Source organism: Hemitrygon akajei, chromosome 3 (assembly GCF_048418815.1).
Source record: "Hemitrygon akajei chromosome 3, sHemAka1.3, whole genome shotgun sequence".
Taxonomy (NCBI): Eukaryota; Metazoa; Chordata; class Chondrichthyes; order Myliobatiformes; family Dasyatidae; genus Hemitrygon; species Hemitrygon akajei.
This window is the reverse complement of record NC_133126.1, coordinates 21,028,062-21,041,146: the sequence shown is the minus strand read 5'-3', so window position 1 is coordinate 21,041,146 and position 13,085 is coordinate 21,028,062. Positions and strand designations below refer to the sequence as shown.

General features: G+C 41.9%; 1 protein-coding gene across 4 annotated transcripts in view; it reads right to left on the bottom strand.

The window, feature by feature from the left end:
• Positions 1-930: 930 nt before the first annotated feature.
• Positions 931-13,085, bottom strand: part of adck1 (aarF domain containing kinase 1) — a 681,773-nt gene continuing 669,618 nt past the window's right edge. For all 4 annotated transcript variants that reach the window (XM_073039303.1, XM_073039304.1, XM_073039305.1 and 1 more), the window contains 2 exons: positions 8,510-8,703; positions 931-2,903 (listed from right to left, as the gene is read on the bottom strand). In XM_073039303.1, coding sequence (XP_072895404.1) covers positions 2,735-2,903; positions 8,510-8,703 — 363 coding nt within the window. In that variant the 3' untranslated portion in view covers positions 931-2,734. The remainder of the gene's footprint in view (positions 2,904-8,509; positions 8,704-13,085) is intronic.

The following is a 13,085-nucleotide window of genomic DNA, read 5'->3' as shown; positions in this document are numbered from 1 at the left end:
CAGCGCCAACAATCAACAAATGCTTCCATTAAACATTCTTGTCCATGCATTCAGTGCACAGCAGTTTTCCAAGCAGCCTTGGTGTACAGACAGATGTCTGTCAACAAGCCGAGAAGGTTTGGGCCATTTCAGGATTTTCAGCTAATTGTCCATTTAAAGATGCAAATTGGTGTTATGTGTCTGTCCTGCACGAACTGAGCTGTCAATAGTAATTCAATTACACCTACAAGCTGCCTTCACAAACTGTTGCTTTAATAGTTCAGATCTTTTATTCCTTCCCAAGTAACCCCTGGCAAAATCAGTGCTGAGCCGAAGAAAAAGATTTAAAAGCAAATTATCTTAACTCTCTGCAACTCAACTCCTCCGGGGAAATACCAATCTTCTCCTTCATATTTTGTGTTTGTTGATTTGCTTTGTTGCTAAGTGGCTTTGTACTTCGTCAATGCAGGACTGATGGAGAGAAAGCCTGATTTAGGAACAAGATGGAATATTTTGCGACAATTTTACTACAGCTGTTGTCCGCAGTAGTTCTGCAAACAAATCTCACCTTGCTTACATTCAATGCCCTTATCTTATCTGTCAGACCATTTCCTGACCACTCATTGATAGGGTTGTCATCAATTCAGTGCATTTTCCTTCTTCTTCCTAACAAACTCCTACTTTGCCAATTCCACCAGCACTCACCCCATCAACCCTACCTCCACCTGCTTTCAGGCCCTGATCACAATACGTTCTTCCTGAAAGCTCTGTAGGGTCGATAAAACAAAATTCATACCAACTTTAAAGTTTCTTCCCCCATGTCTGACCAACCACTCCTCCCACACCCCTCTATCTGTTACCCTTGTCACTGCACTGTAAACACTTTTTATAATGCTATTTGCATTGTAAATACATGTGGTATTTATGTACTTATGCACATTTTATTCCATATTTGTATTTTAATCTCTAAATTCATTTTTATCCAATTCTTTATTCTTTGTCATTGTTGAATGTTGTTTTGTTGTTACATGTCATACCCTGACTAACACACCACAGTAAATTCCTTATACCTGTAAACGTATATGGTGAATAAAGTTGACCTTTGATCCTTGATGCACAAGTTGCCTGATCAGTTTCCTTTGTGATGGACATTTGCTTCCTGGGCCAGGGGATCTCTTCTTTGCCAGGCTTGGCTTTATGAACACAGCAGCTGCCATTTGTAGGATTAAACAGTTGTTTAGCTTCGCAAGGTAAACGGGGGCCAGTCTAGTTCTTAAAATGTAAATTGTAAGCAGTAATCAGTTTGCAGTTAAAACAAGCAGAGTCTATAGAGTATCCTTGCAAACAAGCTCTATGGAGCAGACTGCTAGCCCACTACACCTGCTTTATTGCTGCTCAAGAGGTGCAGTTTAAGACAATGGGCTATTTAATTTGGCTTGTTTCAAAACAGACAAGCTGACTAGGTTGTTTAAATCAAGGAAGCTTTCAGACCAAATAGATAATATTGTTTAGCATATCAAATGACTGATATGTTTATATTTGGAAGGTTTATGTACTCAGTAAAGTTAGCTTTACAGCATTAACTATGGGAAGCTTGGTTCTGTGTCTTCAAATAGCTCTTAGGTTAATTGTGTAAAAAGGGTATCTGAGGAAATATCATATGCATGTGAAGTCATACATGTGGCAGAAAAAGCAGTATAAATGTAGAGGGCAGTACAGGCTTATTAGGAATGGGGTAAGGAAAACAAGAAAAGTGAATGAAATGGGGTGAACTAGAATACATTCCTCTAGCTTCAATTTCTGCAAAGGATGATTCATTCATCCATATTGTTGGTTATGTTTTTTCAGTTTTTATAAGGATTGTAGCTGTGTTTTGGAAATTGTTTTTTAGAAATCATTTGTATTTGGATATTTTACAATAGAAATGCTCTGTGAGTTTTAAATGTGTTTTAAGAATGTTGTTGCAATTTAAATGTGTACCACTGAAAATAAATAAACTGTTTTAAACTACTTTGTTAGCTGGAAGTATCTTCTCCTTGGTAGGGAGAGGGACCCAACACTTAAATGGTGGATACTCGTAGCTAAACTCACTGCAGGGAATTAACAGGGAAGTGAACTAGTCTTTGAAGATTAGATAGTTACAGTATAACTCACTTTAGTGAGAGTACTCATGGCTATCTATATTTGTTAGGGCTTAAGGTTTTCACTTGTGTTTAGAACTTTGCAGTGAGCATCACACCTTCATACAACTCTAATCATTGTGAACACTGAAATTAGATCACATCTCAATCTTAATACTCAAAGGTCATGGTAATGTTTGGATGTGGATAGGCAGTTCAGCACTTTCATTAGCTGTAATAGACAATAGACAATAGGTGCAGAAGTAGACCATTCGGCCCTTCCGGCCTGCACCGCCATTCTGAGATTATGGCTGATCATCTACTATCAATACCCGGTTCCTGCCTTGTCCCCATATCCCTTGATATAATGTAACCACAGGACAGATTTCTCATTGGGACTTGAGTTTGGAGCACTTTGGGTGGTGTTGTGGTGTGTTTAGCTCTGTTTTGAAAACCCAAATAAACAGCTGGAAAAATGATGACTTTAACGAGACAGAGGAGAATTCTATTGAGACCGGAAATCCATGAGGCCCTGGCCCATTTGAACAACACAGCTGACCACAAGGCTACAGATGGGCAGAATGGTCCATACAAAAAGAGGAGATCCAGTCCTTTCTTTGGCCGAGAGAGTTCCTTCACTGTAGAGGGTGATCGCGTGTATCGATGCCACTGATCCAGCTGCCCAGTGATGAAGACTTAACCCAGAGCAGGATCTCGTACAGGCTGATCTGCCAAAGGACGAGAGCTTCGGTTAAGGAGATCTTCAGCTTTCTGTACCAAGAGGTTGAAGCATCCTTCTCGTACCTGCCAGATCAAACAGGATAGCCAAGTTGAATTGCTGAGAGTTGAGGGAATGCAGGCATCATGAGGCTTGATCTGACAGCTTAATATGAGTCTATGTTGGGGGTGGTACCTTTTGCTCAATATCCTAAAGTGCTGGGTTCTTTAAAAGGACATAAATCAGCAATGCCTCAAAATGACGGCATCCATCATTAAGGAACCCCATCACCCAGTACATACCCTTTTCTCATTGCTACCATCAAGGAGGAGATAAGGGAGCCTGAAGACACACACTCAACATTTCAGGAATAGCTTCTTTCCCTTTGCCATCAGGTTTCTAAATGGACATTGAACCAACCCATGAACACTAGCTCACTTTTATGTTGATCTTATTGAACTACTTAATTAAGTTAAAGAATACACTTTTTTTGTTTGTAATTTATAGCTACCACGAAACAACGCATTTCATGAAATATGCCAGTGATACTAAACCTGATTCTGATTCAAGTCCTTCTCAAGACTTAAATTCGACAGAGCCTGATACTTTCCCACAGTACAGAGTGGTTTCACCATCGGAGTTGCTGCCCTTCACATGAGATGTGAGACTAAAGTCCTTTCTTTAAAGTCAAGTGGGTGGGAAAGATCCCATAGAGCTGCCTGCAGAGTCTGGTCCAATATTTATCATCCAACTAACATTATTAAAAAGTAATCCTTATTATCAGTTAGCTATTTGTTTAGAAAATGCTAAGTATAGGGAGCTTAATGTAAAGGAACCCTTAGGAAACAGTGAGCATAATATGATAGAATTTCCTCTGCAATTTGAGAGGGAGAAGCAAAAATCAGATGTATCAGTATGACAGCAGAGTAAAGGGAATTACAGAGCATGAGAGAGGAGCTAGCCAAAGTTGGTTGGAAGGGGACTCTAGCAAAGATGACAGCAGAGCAGTAATGAATGGCTAGAAATTTTGGGATCAATTCAGAGGGCTCAGGATAGATACATCCAAAGATGAGGAAGTATTTTAAAGGCAGGATGACACGACCATGTTTGAGAAGGGAAGTCAAAGCCAACATAAAAGCAAAAGAGAGGGTATATAATGCGGCAAAAATTAGTGGAAAGTTAGAGGAGTGTGAAATTTTTTAAACCAACAGAAGGAAACTGAAAAAAAAACACAAGGGGGGGAGAGATGAAATATGAAGGTAAGCTGGTCAATAATATCAAAAATGATACCAAAAGTTTTTTCAAATATATAAAGAGCAAAAGAGAGGTCAGGGTAGATATTGGATTGCTGGAAAATGGGGGACAAGGAAATGGAGGATGAACCAAAAAAGTATTTTACACCACTCTTCATTGTGGCATACATTAGTAATATGCCAGACGTTTGAGAGTGTCATGGGGCAGTAGTGAGTGCAGTTGTTATTACTTGGGAGATGGTGTTTGGGAAACTGAAAGGTCTGAAAGTAGATAGGTCACATGGACCTGATGGACTACACCCCAGGGTTCTAAAAGAAATAGCTGAAGTGATTGTGGTACTAGTAATGATCTTTCAAGAATCAATAGTTTCGGGCTTGGTTTGGGAGAACTGGAAATTTGTAAATGTCACTCCACTCTTCCAAAAGGAAAGGAGGCATAAGAAAATAAAATGTAGGCCAATTAGCCTGACCTCAGTGGTTGGGAAGATGTTAGAGTCGATTGTTAAGGATGTGGTTTCTGGCCACTCAGAGGCACATGATAAAATAGGCTGTAGTCAGCATTGTTTTCTTAAGGATAAACACGCCTGACATATCTGGTGGAACTCTGAAGAAATAACAAGCAGGATAGACAAAAGAGAATCAGTGGATGTTGTGTACTTGGATTTTCAGAAGGCCTTTGACAAGGTGCCACACATGAGGCTGCTTAACAAGTTAAGAACCCATGGTTTGCAGAAAATATACTAACATGGATAAATTAATGGCTGATTGGCAGGAGGCAAAGTGTGAGAATAAAGGGAGCGATTTTTGGTGGCCGCTGCTGACGAGTGGTGTTCCGCAAGGGTCTATGGTGGAACTGCTTCTTTTTACGTTACGTGTCAATGACTTGGATGACGGAATTGATAGCTTTGTGACCAAGTTTGTGGATGATACAAAGATGGGTGGAGGGATAGGTAGTTTTGAGGAATTAGAGAGCCTGCAGAAGGACTACGACAGATTAGGAGAATGGGCAAAGAAGTGGCAGATGGAACACAGTGTCGGGAAGTGTATGATCATGCACTTTGTAGAAGAAATAAAAGGGACCACTATTTTCTAAATGGAGAGAAATTTCAAAAATCCTAGATGCAAAGGACTTTGGGAGCCCTCATAATGGATTTCCTAAAGGTTAATTTCCATGTTGAAACAGTGGTGAGGAAAGTAAATGCAATGTTAGCATTCATTTCAAGAGGACTAGAATATGAAAGCCAGAATGTAATGCTGAGGCTGTAAAAGACTTTGGTGAGGCCTCACTGAGTATTATGAGCAGTTTTAGGCCCCTTATTTAAGAAAGCATGTGCTGGCATTGGAGAGGGTTCAAATGAGGTTCACGAGAATGATTCTGGGGATGAAAGGGTTATCATATGAGCAGCGATCGAAGTCTCTGGGCCTGAACTCGCTGGAATTTAGAAGAATGAGGTGGGGAATCTCGTTGAAGCCAATCAGATGTTGAAAGCTTAGATAGAGTGGACGTGAAGAGGATGTTTCCTTTCATGGAGGTGTCTAGGACCAGAAAGCACAGCCTCAAAATAGAGGAACACCCATTTAGAACAGAGATGAGGAAGCATTTCTTTAGCTAGAATCTGTTGAACGTGTTGCCACAGGCAGCCATGGAGGCCAGGTCACTGGGTGTATTTAAGGAAGAGGCTGATAGGGCTTGATTAGTCAGGGTGTGAAAGGTTATGGGGTGAAGTCAGGATAATGGGGCTGAGAGGGAAATGGATCAGCCATCATGATGAAATCGTGGAGAATGCACAATGGGCCAAATGTCCTAATTCTGCTCCTTTGTCTTATTGTCTTATAAATTGGCTAATTTGATTCATACAATACATAGTCAAAGAGTCATGCAGCACAGAAATATAACTGGTCCATGCCAACTAATATCTGAGCCAGACTAATTTGCTTATGTTTGGCTCTCATCTGTCTGAACCTTTCCTATCCAAGTACCGACCAAAGCACAGTTTAATGTTTCAAACAGTATTTCATTGGCTTTAGAAACCTTGGAGACACGATGAAAGAGGGAACATACACAAAATGATGAAGGAATTCAGTAAATTAGGGATATTCTAAGGAGGGGAAGAAATGGGCAATGTTTCAGGTTATGGGTTAAGGGTTAAAGGTGAACCTGTTTAAGGGGAACTTCTTCACTCAGAGTGAGAAACAAGCTGCCAGAAGTGGTCAATACAGGTTCATTTCAACACTTCAGATAAGTTTGGATAAGTACATGGATGGTAGGGGTATGGAGGGATATGGCCTAGGTGCAGGTCAATGGGACTAGGCAGAATAATAATTCATCATGAACCAGATGGGCTGAAAGGCATGTAGTGTAGTGCCCTATGAGTCTATCAGTGATTTGCACAATGGACTTTACGTGACTGGGCATGGATGGGAAATACAAGCAGAAGCAAACTGTTTCTAACAGTTGTGGAGCCAAAAATGAAATTTTTGAAATGAGAGGAGTGATATCCGCACATTCAAAGAGCAGCATTGCTAACAATACAGCAGTGCCAAAATACCTTCCCAGATCAGGCACGTTCCCGCGGTTGGATTGAGCCCACAACTCAGATTCAGGGCATTACAACTGAGTCGCGGCACCTTCCACTTTAAACTGGGGAATAAACCTAGCAGATTCATTTGCTCATGCATCACTTAACCTGTCTGATTTACAAGCAAGGAACAAGGCTACACAGGGTTCAGTCCTGATGAAGGGTCTCAGCCTGAAATGTCAACTATTTATTCTCCTCCATAAATGCTGCCTGACCTGCTGAGTTCATCGAACATTTCATGTGTGTTGTTGGAGGTCACTTTTACTCACAGTTTGTGAACAAAGAATTAAACAGAACAGGCAGCAACAAACTCAGGGAAGTATCAACTAAATAAATGAAACTAGGAACATATACACGTGTGCGCACACACACACACACACACAGACACACACACATACATGCACACACACACACACATGCACACACACACACACACACACACACACACACAGACACACCCGCACACACACACACACACACACACACACACAGACACACACGCACGCACACACACACACACACAGACACACACACACACACAGACAAACACACACACATACATACATGCACACACTCTTGCAAACATGCATACACACAAGCTCGTGCACACACACGCACACATACATACACGGCATGCACACGCACGCACATGCACGCACAATTGCTTAACAGGGGCTGTGGAGTTGACTTCCCTGATTACTGACTGAGCCAGAAACATTTAAGATTGCCTCGGATATACTGAGGAAAAAAGATTGAAGGTGTATGGGAACAAAAGAACCAATTTGAGCTATTTGTTCATTTGGTAGGTAAATGCCAACAGGGCTCAAAGAGGCTGAAAGGCCTCCTTCAGCGCTCTACTTATTGATGTTATGGTAATGAATGTGACAATAGTCAGATCCATTACCGGTTCTCACCTTATAACTCAGGAGAAGTTACCGGGCAGCTATCAGATGTGACACCATTAGCAAATACACCATCAATAACAGTGGAACCTGTCAGACAGCAACATCAGCAGTGATAACTGACTCAGCAGAGATCAGGGAATGAACTTGGAAACTTCTTGGGGTGGGGGGGGGGGGTCTAGCAATGCACAATGTGGTTACAAACCAACAACAAAAGGGTATTCCTGGCCTGTATCATAGTCATAGAGTCACACAGCCCTTCGGCCTAACTCATCCAGGCCAACAGTGCTGTGCAGTGAGCTAGACACATCTGCTTGCGTTTGACCTCTAAACGCACGGAGAAAACTAGGCTGGGGGAGAAACTTCATGGTAACGTGACCTAATTTTCATAGATTCACAGCAGTGGTTGACAAGAGAAGTGGAACACTTGGTTAAGAGGAAGACAGTAAAGTTTAGGAAACTAAGATCAGGCAGGCCCTTGAGAATTATAAGGTAGCTAGTAAGGAGAATAAACACACAAAGAAAACTGGGCTGGGGACGAACTTCATGGCAACTTGACCTGATTTTTTATAGATTCACAGTAACGCACCATTTGAGGGGGCCATTTTACCCATCAAGGAAGTTCTAACTCCTTTCAAGCTCTGCTGATTCCCCATTTCGCGGCTTTGTTCCTTCAATCGTTACCTATTGCATTGTAGTGCTGCCGCAGAGACAAGAAATTTCGTGACATACGCCAGTGATGTTAAACCTGATTCTGACTGTATTTATGCAGCTTCCTTTCAGACGCACTCAGTGGATCTCTTCCTAACATGGAGGAGCATTCCCAATTCTAACCACATGCACCAATAGGTCGCTCCTCTTGCTCAATGCTCAGGTGATCTAAACACTTGGATGCAGGAAATATCCTCCCCTTCTGCCCTGAGCTGATGAATGACGACATTCAGGTGCTTTAACCTACCTAGACACAGCTCTGATGCAGCAGCGAGACATGGTGATGAAGGAACTGGCGTTGGCTCGGGTCTGCAGCGACGTCTCAATCCCTCGGAGCAAGTCGTTAGTCTTTAGGAGCAGCAGCATTTGGCGAGGGACTTTGTTGAGCAGTTCATTGATGCGAGGTAGGTACTTAGCTGCATTTAGTCTAATCTCCACATCCTGCAAAACAACTGGGACACTTGATTACCATTGAAACAAATGGCACGTTTGCAGAGCGACATCAGATAAAATTGGACACAGAAAATCAATTGCAAAGTATTCCACTTTAAAAGTTCTAAGTAAATTTATTATTGAAGCACATATATATTACCATATAGTACCTTGAGATTTGTTTCTTTGCAGGCATTTAAAGGAATAAAAAGAAATGCAGTCAAATTGTATGAAAAAATATATATAGACCATAAGGGCATAAGACATAGGAACAGAACTGGGCCATTCGGTCCATCGAGTATGCTCCACCTTTCCATCATGGCTGATTTATTACCTCTCTCCCCCACTATAGGAAACATCCTCCCTACATCCACTCTGTCGAGGCCTTTCAATATTCAATAGGTTTCAATGAGATCCCCCCCAATTCTTCTAAACTTCATCAAGAACAGACTCAGAGCCCTCAAACGCTCCTGATATATAAACACACAAAGACTGACAAACAACTAATGTGCAAAAGAAGACACTGTGCCAGTGAGATATGATACTAAGAACGAGTCTGATGAGAGTATAAGGGCAGTTGCACCAACTAGTAAAGTGAAAGCAGAGAAGATTTAAGTGCAGATGTAAAAGGGGACAAGTTTTGCCACAGTCACACATCATCAGCAGCCAGAACCCTAATCATGGTCTAATAACACCATGTAAATTTTGATCACTTTGCACTAAAATTAACATCTTTTTGTTCTAATCACATTCTTTATTTAAAATATGCATTTAGTTTAAGTTTAATTGATATTTTTGTTGTTAAAGCTGCACATACACAGAGCCACGTTATTAGGCACACCTGTATACCAGCTCATTAATGTTAATATCTAATCAGCCAATCATGTGGCAACAACTCAATGTACTAAAGCATACAGACATGGTCAAGAGGTTCAGTTGTTGTTCAGAGCAAACATCAGAAAGGGGAAGAAATGTGATCTAAGTGACTTTGACCGTGGAATGATCGTTGTTGCAGGACAGGTGGTTTGAGTAGCTCAGGAACTGCTGACTTAATGGTTCAGCATGAACTAGGTGGGCTGAGGTGCCTGTTTTTTTTTGCTGTACTTTTCTCTGACTCCATACTTTCTGCAAATGGAAGACATTTTCTCCAGAAGAAACTGAGTGAGTGGAAGATAGTTAGATAAAATTCATCCCTGGTCACTTCCAGCAACACAGGAACCCCAGCTTGGTTACTAGAGAAATTATCCAATCACTACTATCCATTTTAGATGGCTATTATGTTCCCTTACAATGCAGCCTACCTACAAACATATACTATGAGCCAGCACAGAAACTGGCCATTCAGCCCACAATGCCCATGCCAACCCAAGTGGGTCCAACTCAGTAGGAACCTTGTTCAGCATGGATGAGGTGAGCAGAAGGACCTGTTTCTGTGCTGTAACTGTGACTGCATGACCTCCACTCTGGCCTTGTGGGTTATGAATAGCTTATTATGTCAATGTACAACAGTTCCACATAAGGGACAGAAATTGCTCATGAAACCCCCATGTACTTTCCTTCAATCACCTTAAAATTAAGTCCCCCTCAGTTATTTCTGCCCTGGGAAAGTATCTATGGCAGTCCACTTGATCTATGCCTCTTACCATCTTGTACAACTCAATGAAGTCTCCTGTCATCCTCCTTTGCTTTAAAGAGGAAAGCTCGCTCAACCTTTCTTCTTAAGAAATGCTGTCTAGTTTGAGCAGCATCCTGGCAAATCTCCTCTGCACCCTCTCTAAGGCTTCCTCATCTTTCCTATAATGAGAGGACAACAAAGAATTGAGATGGTGAATTCTTTCTGCTCTTTACAAAGCCATGAGTGTGTCTGGTACTTGGACTTAAGGTGTGCAGTACTATTGCAAATGGCTCTTCCTGCGCTCTATCATATAACTGCACTGCAGCCTTTCGGTAGCTTTTCCACTTTATTCTGCATTGTCATTGTTTTACCACCTTCTAGCTCAATGCATGGTGTAATTTACCTTATTTAGAAATACAGCATAGAATAGGCCCTTCCAACCCAATGACATGCTCCTCCTTGCCACCCACCGATTTAACCCCAGGCTATTCACAGGACAGTTTACAATGACCACAAACCTACTAACCGGAATGTGTTTGGACTCTGGGAGGAAACCAAGCTCCTTGCAGACTGCAACAGAAATTGAACTCCAAAATTCTGAATACTCCGAGCTGTAAGAGCATTGACCCTCCATGGTAACAATTTGATCTTTATAGGCAGTGTACAAGACAAGCTTTTCATTATATCTTGGTAATAAACCAATAAACCAATCTCAATATCAGCCAGTAAAAGGCTATTTAACTGTTCCCATCTTCTATTGGTTACATCAGAGCTGGAGCAACAAACATTCTGCTGGAAGAACTCAGCGGGTCAAGCAGCGTCTATAGGAGGAAAAGAATTATTGACATAATTCTTAACAGGGGTTAACATGGCTGATCCCGGATCCCACTCAACCCCATATACCTGCCTTCTCTCCATATCTTTTGATACCCTGACCGGTCAGGAAACTATCAACTTTGCCTTAAATATGCCCATGGATCTGGCCTCCACTGCAGTTTGGCTACTCTCTGTCTAATAAAATTCCTCCTTACCTCTGTTCTAAAGGGTCACCCCTCAGTTTTGAGGCTGCGCCCTCTAGTTCTGGCTACCCCCACCATAGGAAACATCTCTCCACATCCATCCTATCTAGTCCTTTCAAAATTCAGTAGGTTTCAATGAGATCCCCCCACAGTCTTCTAAATTCCAGTGAATTCAGGCCGAAAACTGCCAACCCCACCCCCCACATGTTAACCCCTTCATACCCAGAATTATTTTCATGAATCTCCTCTGGACTCTCTCCAATGACACACATCCTTTCTGAGATATAGTGCCCCAAACTGTTGGCAATCCTCCAAGTGCAGCCTGACTTATGAAGGCTTAGCATCCTCTCTTTGCTTTCATAAGAACATAAGAAATAGGAGCAGGAGCAGGAATTGGCCATCTGGCCCGTTGAGCCTGCTCCGCCATTCAATAAGATCATGGCTGATCTGGCCATGGACTCATCTCCACTTACCCGCCTTTTCCCTGTAAATCTTAATTCCCCTTCCATGCAAAAGTCTATCCAACCTTGTCTCAAATATATTTACTGAGGTAGCCTCCACTGCTTCATTGGGCAGACAATTCCACAGGTTCACCACCTTCTGGGAGAAGCAATTCCTTCTCAACTCTGTCCTAAATCTACTCTGCTGAATCTTGAGGCTATATCCCCTAGTTCTAGTCTCACCTACTAGTGGAAACAACTTTCCTACCTCTATCTTATCTATCCCTTTCATAATATTCTATTCCCCTTGAAATAAATGCCAACATTGCTCTTGCTTTTTTTTCTACCACAGACTCTAACTGCAAATTGACTTTCTGGGAGTCTTTCGAGGACTCCTTAGTCCCTCTGCACCTCTGATATTTAAACTTCCTCCCCATTTAAATAATAGTCCACATTAATGTTCCTTTTACCAAAATGCATTATCATATATTTCCCAACAATATATTCCATCTGCCACCTTTTTGCTCATTCTTCCAATTTGTCTAAGCCTTGCTGCAATCACATTTCTTCCTCACTACCTATCCCTCCAACTGTCTTTGTATCATCCACAAACTTTGCCACAAAGCCATCAATTCCATTATTCAAATCATTGACAAACAATGTGAAAAGTAGCAGTCCCAGTACTGACCCCTGAAGAACACCACTAGTCATTGGCAGCCAACCAGAAAAGTCCCCTTTTAATCCCACTCGCTGCCTCCTGCCTGTCAGCCATTCCGCTATCCATGCCAATATCTTTCCTGTAACGCCATTGGATTTTATCTTGTTCAGCAGCCTCATGTGTGGCACCTTATTAAACGCGTTCTGAAAATCCAAGTAAATGACATCCACTGCCTTTCCTTTGTCCACCCTGCTTGTTACTTTCTTGAAGAATTCTAACAGACTTGTCAAGCAAGATTCCTCTTGACAGAAACCATGCTGACTTGACTTCGATTTATTTTATCATTAGTCTCTAAGTACCTTGAAACCTCATCCTTATTAGTAAACTCTAACACTTTCCTAACCACTGAGGTTAGGCTACTGGCATATAATTTCCTTTCTTTTGCCTTCCTCCCTTCTTAAAGAGTGGAGTGGCATTTGCAATCGTCCAGACCTCCGGGACCATGCCAGAATCAAGTGATTCTTGAAAGATCATGTCCAATGCATCCGTTGTCTCTTCAGCAACCTCTCTCAGGACTCTGGGAGAGAGACGAGATGGCCAATGTGACGAAGCAAGGGGGAGAGGTCCGTGGGGACTGGTTCATCGAGGTGCTCGTCCTG